This window comes from Phaseolus vulgaris, chromosome 7, assembly GCF_000499845.2.
Source record: "Phaseolus vulgaris cultivar G19833 chromosome 7, P. vulgaris v2.0, whole genome shotgun sequence".
Classification (NCBI taxonomy): Eukaryota; Viridiplantae; Streptophyta; class Magnoliopsida; order Fabales; family Fabaceae; genus Phaseolus; species Phaseolus vulgaris.
This window is the reverse complement of record NC_023753.2, coordinates 3,872,973-3,883,399: the sequence shown is the minus strand read 5'-3', so window position 1 is coordinate 3,883,399 and position 10,427 is coordinate 3,872,973. Positions and strand designations below refer to the sequence as shown.

At 30.1% G+C, this 10,427-nt stretch overlaps 2 protein-coding genes across 3 annotated transcripts; both read right to left on the bottom strand.

Moving 5' to 3' along the window:
• Positions 1–61: 61 nt before the first annotated feature.
• LOC137827978 (amino acid permease 6-like) lies at positions 62–4,444 on the bottom strand. Its single transcript, XM_068634362.1, has 7 exons — positions 4,318–4,444; positions 3,969–4,202; positions 2,635–2,728; positions 1,906–2,120; positions 1,262–1,404; positions 950–1,177; positions 62–548 (listed from the first exon to the last, which is right to left on the bottom strand). Exons 1-7 carry the CDS (start codon positions 4,442–4,444, stop codon positions 132–134), a joined length of 1,458 nt encoding a protein of 485 aa, XP_068490463.1. The 3' UTR covers positions 62–131.
• Positions 4,445–7,581: 3,137 nt separating this feature from the next.
• Positions 7,582–10,154, bottom strand: LOC137828360 (tubulin alpha-4 chain). 2 transcript variants are annotated; one of them, XM_068634892.1, is made up of 5 exons: positions 9,701–9,913; positions 8,931–9,165; positions 8,468–8,838; positions 7,929–8,387; positions 7,582–7,843 (listed from the first exon to the last, which is right to left on the bottom strand). In XM_068634892.1, exons 1-5 carry the CDS (start codon positions 9,791–9,793, stop codon positions 7,583–7,585), a joined length of 1,419 nt encoding a protein of 472 aa, XP_068490993.1. In that variant the 5' UTR covers positions 9,794–9,913; the 3' UTR covers position 7,582. The 2 variants fall into 2 exon arrangements, with proteins under 2 accessions (XP_068490993.1, XP_068490991.1); XM_068634890.1 differs by having other exon boundaries at positions 7,582–8,387; positions 9,701–10,154.
• Between the last annotated feature and the right edge of the window lie 273 nt (positions 10,155–10,427).

Here is a 10,427-nt window from a genome sequence, read left to right as displayed (position 1 = left end):
CAGGGAAGAAACTTGGAAGGATGAGACAAACAAATATATTAAAAAAAATTTATTCAAACAACTGATCAATAATGACCAAAGACATTGCTACAAACATTGGTTCATCCTAAGAGCTAAAGCACACATAGGATTTACTGGAAGGGCTTATAGGTTTTAAGGTCTGTAATAATTCCTTGGATTGATCCAGCTGCAGCAACAAGGCTGACAATAAAGCAGAAGACATTTAGCAATTTGATCCCATTCCAGACCATAGAGAACTTGGGCACTTCGGCCTGAACAAGGTACATATGTGTTGGAAAGTAGACTGCCAAGGGCCAGAAGGCAATTGCACCAAGCAACCCCACAATGCTATTGAAGAATGGCAGAATCATAGCAATCACAACTGTGAATATCACAAACACTGTCCTCCATATCACCCTGAACACATTCAGTCTGAATGTTCCAACCAATGGAATGCCCACACCATATTCTTTTGTTATGATTTTGCTTTCAGGCCAACGCCCTGCACTCCAACTTTCCACAAGCGTAAATACTGGTTGTGAAAATACCTGCATGTACACACAAAGTGAAGATTCATAATTTAACAATCAAGGTTAAAAATCATATCATACAAATTAAATTTAAACTTACTCCCGATATTTTTCTTGTGTAATACATTGCTTAACACATGTTATTACATTTTTGGTCCCTCAAGTATCACACATATACGAGTGAACAAAAATGCAACTGAGTCATATCAGCATATTTCAAACAATGCCACAAGTGTAACATCATCTTTTTTTCATAGCTGACAACAAAGACTAATAAAAAGCCAGCATATCTTAATTACAATACTAATTTGTTAATTAGAGATCAAATAACTCAGATATAGAGTTAAGTTTGAATTTTGTTTTTCTCCCTACAGCATACATAGTGTTGAGTTGGGAACTATTGGTGATGAAAGAATTACCTGGTAGGCTCCCACTAAATGAACAACTATGAAGACATTACCAATGTCAACAAGCCAATATGGTTCATAAAACCCAAACCCTGTTAAAAAATTTCCGGGTGCCTTGTTGCCGAATGCTTCATAGCCTAGAAGGCCACATAACAAGTAAAAAAATGTGGTGATGGAGATTCCAGTTACGGTTGCCTTCTTCATGGCTCCTCTTTCTGATGGGACTGATTTTAATGTGTCCTGTTGAAATCAAGTTTTATCAAAACAATCCTAAAAAAACAGTATAGAATGAAATAAGCACCAATTTTGGCTAAGGTAGCTTGCCTGTATCTCAACCATTACTTGACTGAAGCAATATGCAAAAGCAATGTTCCCAATTGCTTGGAAACTACTCCATATCTTCTGTGTGCCTGTCACGTCTTCTCCAACAACCAACCCTGTAATACTTGTCTCCACATGGCTTCCACCTTTTAGGTTCCACGCCCATGCAAAAAATTCCAACATCTATCAGTTTCAGGTTATTTATTTATTCATGCCTTACACAAGAAATGCTAAACGAATCAGATGCTTATGTACATACTATATATGACAACTTTTTAAAGGAAAGATCACATTCCTTCTCACTTTACAAACCCGTCAGAAATTAACTTTTGTTTTCATTTGAGTCCCTTTAACTTAACATTACTAAAAGGGGTTCACTATAAGATTTAAATGAATGTACTAAAATGTTCTTTACTTTACAAAATTATCATTCACTCATTCAGTAAAGATTTTTAAAATGTACAACTACTTCATCGGTTTAAGTAGTACTAGACTTGATTATTTTAGGTAAGATTTTAGTCTCTTTAACTAGCCAGAAAAAGCTCACTAATGATTGTGAGTTTGCAAAATTTAGTGATGGATATGTATGAAAGAAGAATGTAATTGTATTATTACAAATGATGTATTAACTAAATGCAATGACAAACCTGCAATTTTGACTATGGAGAGACCAATGCCTATGGCAGAATAACCAAAAGACATAACAGCAGCAACGAAAGAAAGGCCTGAAAGATTATGGAAATCAGGGATTTGGCTTATTAAAATCTCTACTGCTCCAAAGATGGACATATATGCGTAATTTGATACTTGGCACTTAGCTTCATGCCCATACTTGTGAAAGCAATTCGATCTTCTTATCGCCCTGTTTCATAAACAACAATAATGTGATATAATGTGATGTAGAATGAAAATACATTTTTATTTCTTTTATCAACCTTAACAAAATCTTAAACCCCATTTTTAATAACTGTACCCATGCTAATAGTGGCTATAAAAAAACTTGTTCTGAAAAGTTAAATTTAAAATTTATCATTCTTTTGTTTTGGAAATTATGTTAGAAAAAGCTTGTTCCATAAATCCATTTTATATACATCATATGTGTCTTAGAAAGTTTGTTCTAACTCTTTTTAGAAATTTTATTATAGAAAATAATCATGTATTTAAGAAAGTTTCTTCTAAACGTCTTATTCTATATTTTTTTTTTCTAAAAATCTTATTCCAAAAATCATGTTTTAGAAATTATATTTCAGAAATTATGAAAAACTTGTTCCTAAACCCTACAAAAATAGGATAATTATTTTAAAAACTAGAAGGGTGTAATTAGAAATTGTAGGTTGAACAAGAAAAAAACCTAAAATATATGAAATATCACTTACACCATGCTTATGGATGCAGTGATGGTGTATCCAATGCATGATCCAACAAGATTTGCGAACTGAGCTACTCCACATAAATGATATTGCCTTCCTCCTGCAACAAAAAAAACCAACATTATTCAATAAAAAACACATATGTCACTGTTTATAACTATCAAAGTATGGATGATAATAAAAAATATTTATTTCACGATACACTTCAATAAATATTAATATTTTAATTATTTATAAAAATTTACAATTTTTTAATTTTAAAACATTTTATATTTTAATTGAGGTTTTTTTTTTATTTTTTTATTATAAATATTAATATTTATTATGAATGTAAAATGGAACAAGATGTGAAAATAACAATCCAATGATAATGGACGGCTGTGTTCAATCTTTTGAAATCGTTAATATGACAAACATAACCCGCCTCATGTTTTACAGACAATATTTCAAAGTAATTTTTATACTTAATACTTACAACATGTAAGAAAATCAAAATTCTTTCCTTAATTAAAATAACAAGCTTATGAAAAAGAAATCTTATTTTTTAATACTTACGTGAATAAATTTATCATGCAAAATATTTACTAGAAATTATCATATATTTATGGTAGTTTGATACCATTAAAAAGAAAAAAGTATTTACTTAATAACTCATTTTAATAATATTACCAACTTATATATAATCTAGAATAATTTTTTATTTTCAATTATTTTTAACAATATATAATAGGATACCTCATTATATATATATATATATATATATATATATTTTAAATTAATAGTGAATATAAACTAACTGTCAACTAAAAGTAACTGGACCTATTTTTACTATTCAACAGTATAGTTACTTTTTTTGGCACAAATATGTAATCTAAATTATTCTTTTTAGTATTGCTTTAATTCAAATTATAAAATGCATACATCAAATATAAAACTAATATAAATATATATATATATATCTTTTAAATAAATATAAAATTAAAATCCAAAAAAGATTAAAAAAAAATATGAAGATGCACGTGTTTCCGTTGGTGAAATATAAAGTCCCTATACATAAAATTTAATTCAGTCAAACTTTATTTTAGGTACACCTTGAAATCACAATTTTTTTCTTGAAAAGATAATTTCAGTTTAAAAACATGGATTTTAGCATTTCTAATGTCATAAAATTTTAGCGTATAATCTTTTTGTCTGGTGTTATCTTTCAAAAATTATAACAAAAGGAAATGATATCGTTTCTGTCTTTTTTCATGTAACTGTTTTTATACAGTCAAGTAATAAAGTAACACGTGAAGAAAAGACAAATAAAAAATAATTGAATTTGTTTGAGTTGAAATTACCCAGAATAGTTTTGACCATGTTCATGTAGGTGATGTTTCTGGTCCCATGAACAGAATCAGGGTACCTATAACAATCGCAGAGCAGAAAACAAGTGTAGAGAGTGATTAAAGAGAACAATGTCAAAATCACAGGCCCAGCAATCCAACCCAACTGAGCAACGGCCCATGCCAACGACAGCACCCCAGATCCAATAACAGCAGTGACAATGTGTGCAGAAGCAGTTATCCATGTTCCTTCATGCACAACACAAACCATCACAAAACTTAAATCACACGAACAATTGATGTAATCAAAACAATGATTCGATTTCAGATTATGTAAACTTTTGAGGAAGACACATAGCATTACCTTTTCGTTTTAAGCGACCATCGTCGTCGAATTTGAGTGAATTTTGTGCATGATTTGGCAGAGACTCCATATGCAGTGTTTCTGTCTGTTCACTCACTGATATTTTCACTGGAACATTTGGTATCATATTAATAGGAGTATCTACTTATCATAATTAATGAAGAACTAAGAAGGAACAAGAAACGAAGGAAACACTATAATCACAATCCTTATCCGAATTGCTGAATTGTTATTGGGGGAAACAGAACTGATCAAAGCGTGTGTATGCGTTTTTTTTATAAATCTATAAACGTGTTATCTTTTTTTATCTTATCTTATTTATTGTATAAAAATAAAATAATAAAAAATGTTAGTTATTATATGCTATATTAAATTTATATTATAATAAAAAAAATCAATTATCTACAGTTAAACATTCTTTAAATTAAATCTAAAATATGAATGGTTACTTTTAGTCTTTTTCAGTCAACCAACTAGTTTCTTTTCTCTCTTTTCTTTTTATTTTAATAAAAAAAAATTGTCTTACATTGTTAATTGTGTGTCCTTATAAATTTTATATTATAATTTTAAAATATTATTGAAGATAAAATACGAAAGTAATCTGTTTATGATTTAAAAATAAAATAAAAATTAATTTGTATACTCCAACTAAATAGTCTCATTAATTATTACATGAATAAGGAGAGACTAAAGGTATAAGGAGAGACTAGAGGTGAGTGTTATTTCAAATTCCAATTTTAAGATAACAGTAATAACAGTAACAGTTGAATTGAATTGAATTGGTCAAATGGTAGAGGAATAATTAAATTAATTTCAATTATATTTATTATATAATTTATAGATAGTATAAAAGAAATATTTATTAAATGCTTAAATTATCCATGACCATCTTATTTATTTTATGAAAAAAATTTCATGTTGATGAATAATTAAACAGTTGATATTAATATAAATTTTTAAGAAGTCACATCCAATGAATATGTACTTCATAACAGTTAATTAGAAGACATTATTTCTTTTGTTTCTTTTAACAGTTGGGTTTTCTGAATTTTTTTTATTTAATTATTATTTTTAAAATTTAAAACAATACTTATTAGTCAATTGTATTCTTATTAGTTTTAAATTAATAAATAATCTAATGTTATGAAAAAATAAAGAAGTAAAAAGTTTAATTTTGGAGAAATTTTCAAAACAATTAGTTTGCTTCCCATGAAAAAAAAAAGTAGAGATGTAATAATGTACAAAATAAGAGCGTCAACTGAAAATAAAAAAAAATACAATAATCGAGATAAGATAAATCTATTGAATTATGAAGAAATGAGAGGAAATAGTATATAATTGATTATATTAATTATACAATAATTATGAATTACATATATTTACATTTAACTGAAACTTTGATTTTTATTAATAATTATATTTTGTAAATAATTAAAATAAATATTAAAATAATAAGTAAATCAAAAAAATTAACTTAAAATTTTATATATCAAGTAAACTAATTTATTTTATATATTATTATTTTAATATATAACATTTGTATATATTAAAATTTTAAAATAAAATTTTTTTTTTTAAAATTATTTTGGGGTTTAATTTATATTTTCACATTTTTATTATTTTACTAAAATATTTTAAAAATATATTAATATATAATAGAATTTATTGAGTCAGGTCAATTAAATCTAGTACAAATTTTCTACTTCTTTTTTCTTAATTTAGATAAGTTTCATTTTTTTCTCTCTTTTATTTCATTTCTTTCATTTCCCACATTCTCAATCCAAACTAACAGTTAAATATAAAGTTTTGTAGTAGAAAAATCCTAATTCTCGTAACTCTTCCCAAAAATAAAATTAGTGCACGCAATCTTTCCTTTGTTATATCATAAAGTCTCCTAAAATATTGCTTTTAGAAACTCCATTTAAAGTCAAAAGAATAGCTGAAATTGAAACACACCGACATTGGCTATCATAAATAATTAAATTACCAATGCCACACTCTCTTAAAAACATTTAGAAAACTGGGAATACCTTCATTGGTCAAAATAAAGATAAATTCTGCAACTTACAAAAACAGATATGAAAGATTATAAAAAAATAAAAAATAAGCTTTTGGTATTTATTACGGAAATAACTTTTACTTTGAATATTTAATAACTTTTTTTAATTAAGTGTATAATAATTTAAATATTTTAGTTTATGTTATACTATTTATGCCAATTTTATTATTTTAGTATCAATCAAGTCAAAATATGTGTCAATATTCAATGACGATATATATTAAGTTATTTTTATTATTGTATTTGTAACTTACTTCTTAATATAAGGTTCTGATGAAAAAAATAGATCATGAGATAAAACAAATGTAAAATATTTTAATAATAAAATAAAACATAGGTGGCAACTGATCTAGTAAAAATAGATCCAACGTGGAGATTTAATCAAGTTAATTCCAAGTAAAATCGAGCTGATTAGATAAAAATAAGATTAAATTTATGTGAAAACAAATTGAATTAATTGTATTCAATATTAAATCAATTTAAGAGAGTTAGTAGAACACATGAAACTTGATATAGGCAATTTCTTCCTTCACCTTCATAGTTTTATTTGGACTTCCATAGTTATGGTGAAAAGTCATATTTATTTTTAATTAAATCAAAAATTAAGTTTAATCTTAATTAAATCAAAAATTAAGTTTAATCTTAATTAAATCAAAAATTAAGTTTAATCTTAATTAAATCAAAAATTAAGTTTAATCTTAATTAAATCAAAAATTAAGTTTAATCTTAATTAAATCAAAAATTAAGTTTAATCTTAATTAAATCAAAAATTAAGTTTAATCTTAATTAAATCAAAAATTAAGTTTAAGTCTCTACACTCTCTATCATCTAATATTTTAAACTCTACAATTTCAAAGTTGTAATCTGAATTCATAAATGAATGTTGAAAAATCAACTTTGTATTTCGAATTTTACTATTTGAAAGTGATTTTTGAATTCAGAAAATAACTTTCAAATTAAGAGTTTAAGAATTTTACTATTTGAAAATCAAATGTAGCTTTGACTTTTAAATTTAGAATACAAATTAGAGAATATTTTTTAAATAACAAAATTGACCCGAATCTAATGGGATTAAGTTATATAAAGCCCAAATTTCACATAATTGACCCGACTAATTTCAGGCCCTTACTTTACTTCTCTTGGGCCAAATTTTAGCCCGCAAAGTTCAATTAGTCGAAATTAGCATCAACACAGAAGAACATGGGTTCAGAAAATGGACAAATTATGTATTGTCATTAAGTTTAGGTCTGGAACATAAGCAGTGAAGCATAAAAGCAATGCATCCACATTAAACACTAATAGCACTGGATACTCAACACAAAACACAACAGAAAACACGCACAAGAATCTGAAATAGATTCTAGTAGTCCTCTTCCTCCTCCACACCGTCACCGGATTCAGCACCCACTTCCTCATAATCTTTCTCAAGAGCAGCAAGGTCCTCACGAGCTTCTGAAAACTCACCTTCTTCCATACCCTCACCCACGTACCAGTGGACAAAGGCACGCTTGGCATACATGAGATCAAACTTGTGGTCAATGCGACCGAATACCTCGGCCACACTGGTGGAGTTGGAAATCATGCATACTGCTCTCTGCACCTTAGCAAGGTCACCTCCAGGGACAACGGTAGGTGGCTGATAGTTAATACCACACTTAAAACCAGTAGGACACCAATCCACAAACTGAATGGTCCTCTTGGTCTTGATGGTGGCAACCGCAGCGTTCACATCTTTGGGCACCACATCACCACGGTACATCAGGCAACAGGCCATGTACTTTCCATGGCGAGGATCACACTTGGCCATCATGGAAGATGGCTCGAAAGCACTGTTGGTAATTTCAGCCACTGAAAGTTGTTCATGGTAAGCCTTTTCGGCAGAGATAACTGGAGCATAGGAGGAAAGCATGAAATGGATTCTAGGATATGGGACCAAGTTGGTCTGGAATTCAGTCACGTCCACATTCAGGGCACCATCAAACCTCAGGGAAGCTGTCAGAGAAGAAATCACCTAATCCAACAGAAAAAAATCAATTAATCCACAGAATTGGTAATATTTACGATGAATCTCATTAATATGCAGATCATTACCTGAGAAACCAGACGGTTGAGATTAGTGTAAGTGGGGCGCTCAATGTCAAGGGAGCGCCTGCAGATGTCATAAATGGCCTCATTGTCCAAAAGCACTGCAACATCAGTGTGCTCCAAGAGAGAGTGAGTGGAGAGAACACTGTTGTATGGCTCAACAACAGAGGTGGACACCTGAGGAGAGGGATAGACAGTGAAACCAAGTTTGGATTTCTTGCCATAATCAACAGACAGACGCTCCAACAGAAGAGAACCAAGTCCAGAACCAGTTCCTCCACCAACAGCATTGAAGACCAAGAACCCCTGGAGACCAGTGCAGTTGTCAGCAAGCTTTCTGATGCGGTCCAAGCACAGATCAACGATCTCTTTCCCAACTGATATAGATTACAAACAATAAGTGTAAGAATTTATAATACCCACTTGTGATATTATAAAAATTCACATATAATACTATGTTGCAACTCACTGGTATAATGGCCACGGGCAAAGTTGTTGGCGGCATCTTCTTTGCCGCTGATGAGCTGCTCTGGGTGGAAAAGCTGACGGTAAGGTCCAGTCCTCACCTCATCAATCACAGTAGGCTCAAGATCCACAAAGATGGCACGAGGCACATGCTTTCCAGCACCTGTCTCGCTGAAGAAAGTGTTGAAGGCGTCGTCACCACCTCCAACTGTTTTGTCACTTGGCATTTGACCATCGGGCTGCATAAAAGTTATAAACATCAGCTCTCGATACATTAATACTTTTCATTACTCCTCGATTAAGTATATTTCAGCTTCTTAAAGTACAAAACTAAAAAACTGCCAACAACTAATGAAACCAGAAGCACGGACATTATATCTAACTGCTAAAAGAACTTCCTAATCAGAATGACTTGCAAGCTTCACGTGTAGATCCAAAAAATGGAGAAAGAAACCACATTATGACTTCAAATAACAGGCATAAACAGGCCATATCACTACTAGTATGAATCTACAACCGAATTAGAGAATGAAATTGGAAAACGGATCTGGCAAAATAAACAGAGAACAGGCCTTCAAAAATAATAATAAAAAGTTAAAAAAAGTACGGATCAAAGAAAAATAAGTAAACGGATGAAATTGAAAAAGAAAATGCTAAAATTCATTAGATCTGAGAAACGGATATTTGTATCGACAACAGAATTACACGAAAGAAGACTCTAGGACACAGATCTGAATGAAAATTAAAAAAATAATGTGGAGATGGAAGACTCACCCCGATGCCGTGTTCAAGACAGTAGAGCTCCCAGCAAGCATTTCCGACCTGGATACCAGCCTGACCAATGTGGATTGATATGCACTCTCTCATTTTCGCAGATTAAAACACGCGAATTTGAAATGAATAAAGAAGAGCGTAGAGAGGAAGAAGAAATGAAGAAGAAAGGCGTTTATGAAGACGCCTTCTTTGAAATCTTGATGAACGATTTTGGATTTTGGATTCCTTTTATAGGGAGATAAATGGGGTTGCTGCGCTGTCATTGTCTCTAACCAGGGTTGGTTCACGGTGCGCAAGCAATGGTTGAGCTGTCTGCATCCCATGTAACCCAACTTCGTAACCATGGTTAGTTCCCATCCTTTTTATTTTTTGAAATTTAAATATATTTTTTGCCGCCCGAGGCCAGTCCAAAACTCCCGTTGTACTGGACTGAATATTAAAAAAAAATACCCACCTGACAAAAGCGAACAACGGTAAGAAAATTTAATTTAAATAGATAGATAGATGAAAATTTAATTTAAATAGATAGATAGGTGAAAATTTAATTTAAATTTAATTTATTTTAAATTGTCTCCCTGCTATTCCTCTTTTTTAGCATTAGTAACTCATGAACTCACACTTTCCTTAGGTAAAGGAGAAAATAAATAGGTAGATGAGAACAAAAATTAAAAAATAGAAAAAAGTTATAACTTATTTTGTTGAAGAAAAAATGTGTGAAAATAAAGTT

What these genes read in the sequence shown, in the direction of transcription:
- LOC137827978 (XM_068634362.1), bottom strand. Translation starts at nt 4,444, where the DNA reads ATGATACCAAATGTTCCAGTGAAAATATCAGTGAGTGAACAGACAGAA. An exon ending in TGGTCGCTTAAAACGAAAAG is followed by an intron (nt 4,203 to 4,317) that starts GTAATGCTATGT and finishes TTGTGCATGAAG; the next exon opens with GAACATGGATAACTGCTTCT. An exon ending in ACTGCATCCATAAGCATGGT is followed by an intron (nt 2,121 to 2,634) that starts GTAAGTGATATT and finishes TTTATGAAACAG; the next exon opens with GGCGATAAGAAGATCGAATT.
- LOC137828360 (XM_068634892.1), bottom strand. Translation starts at nt 9,793, where the DNA reads ATGAGAGAGTGCATATCAATCCACATTGGTCAGGCTGGTATCCAGGTC. An exon ending in TGCCCGTGGCCATTATACCA is followed by an intron (nt 8,839 to 8,930) that starts GTGAGTTGCAAC and finishes AATCTATATCAG; the next exon opens with TTGGGAAAGAGATCGTTGAT. An exon ending in TCAACCGTCTGGTTTCTCAG is followed by an intron (nt 8,388 to 8,467) that starts GTAATGATCTGC and finishes CTGTTGGATTAG; the next exon opens with GTGATTTCTTCTCTGACAGC.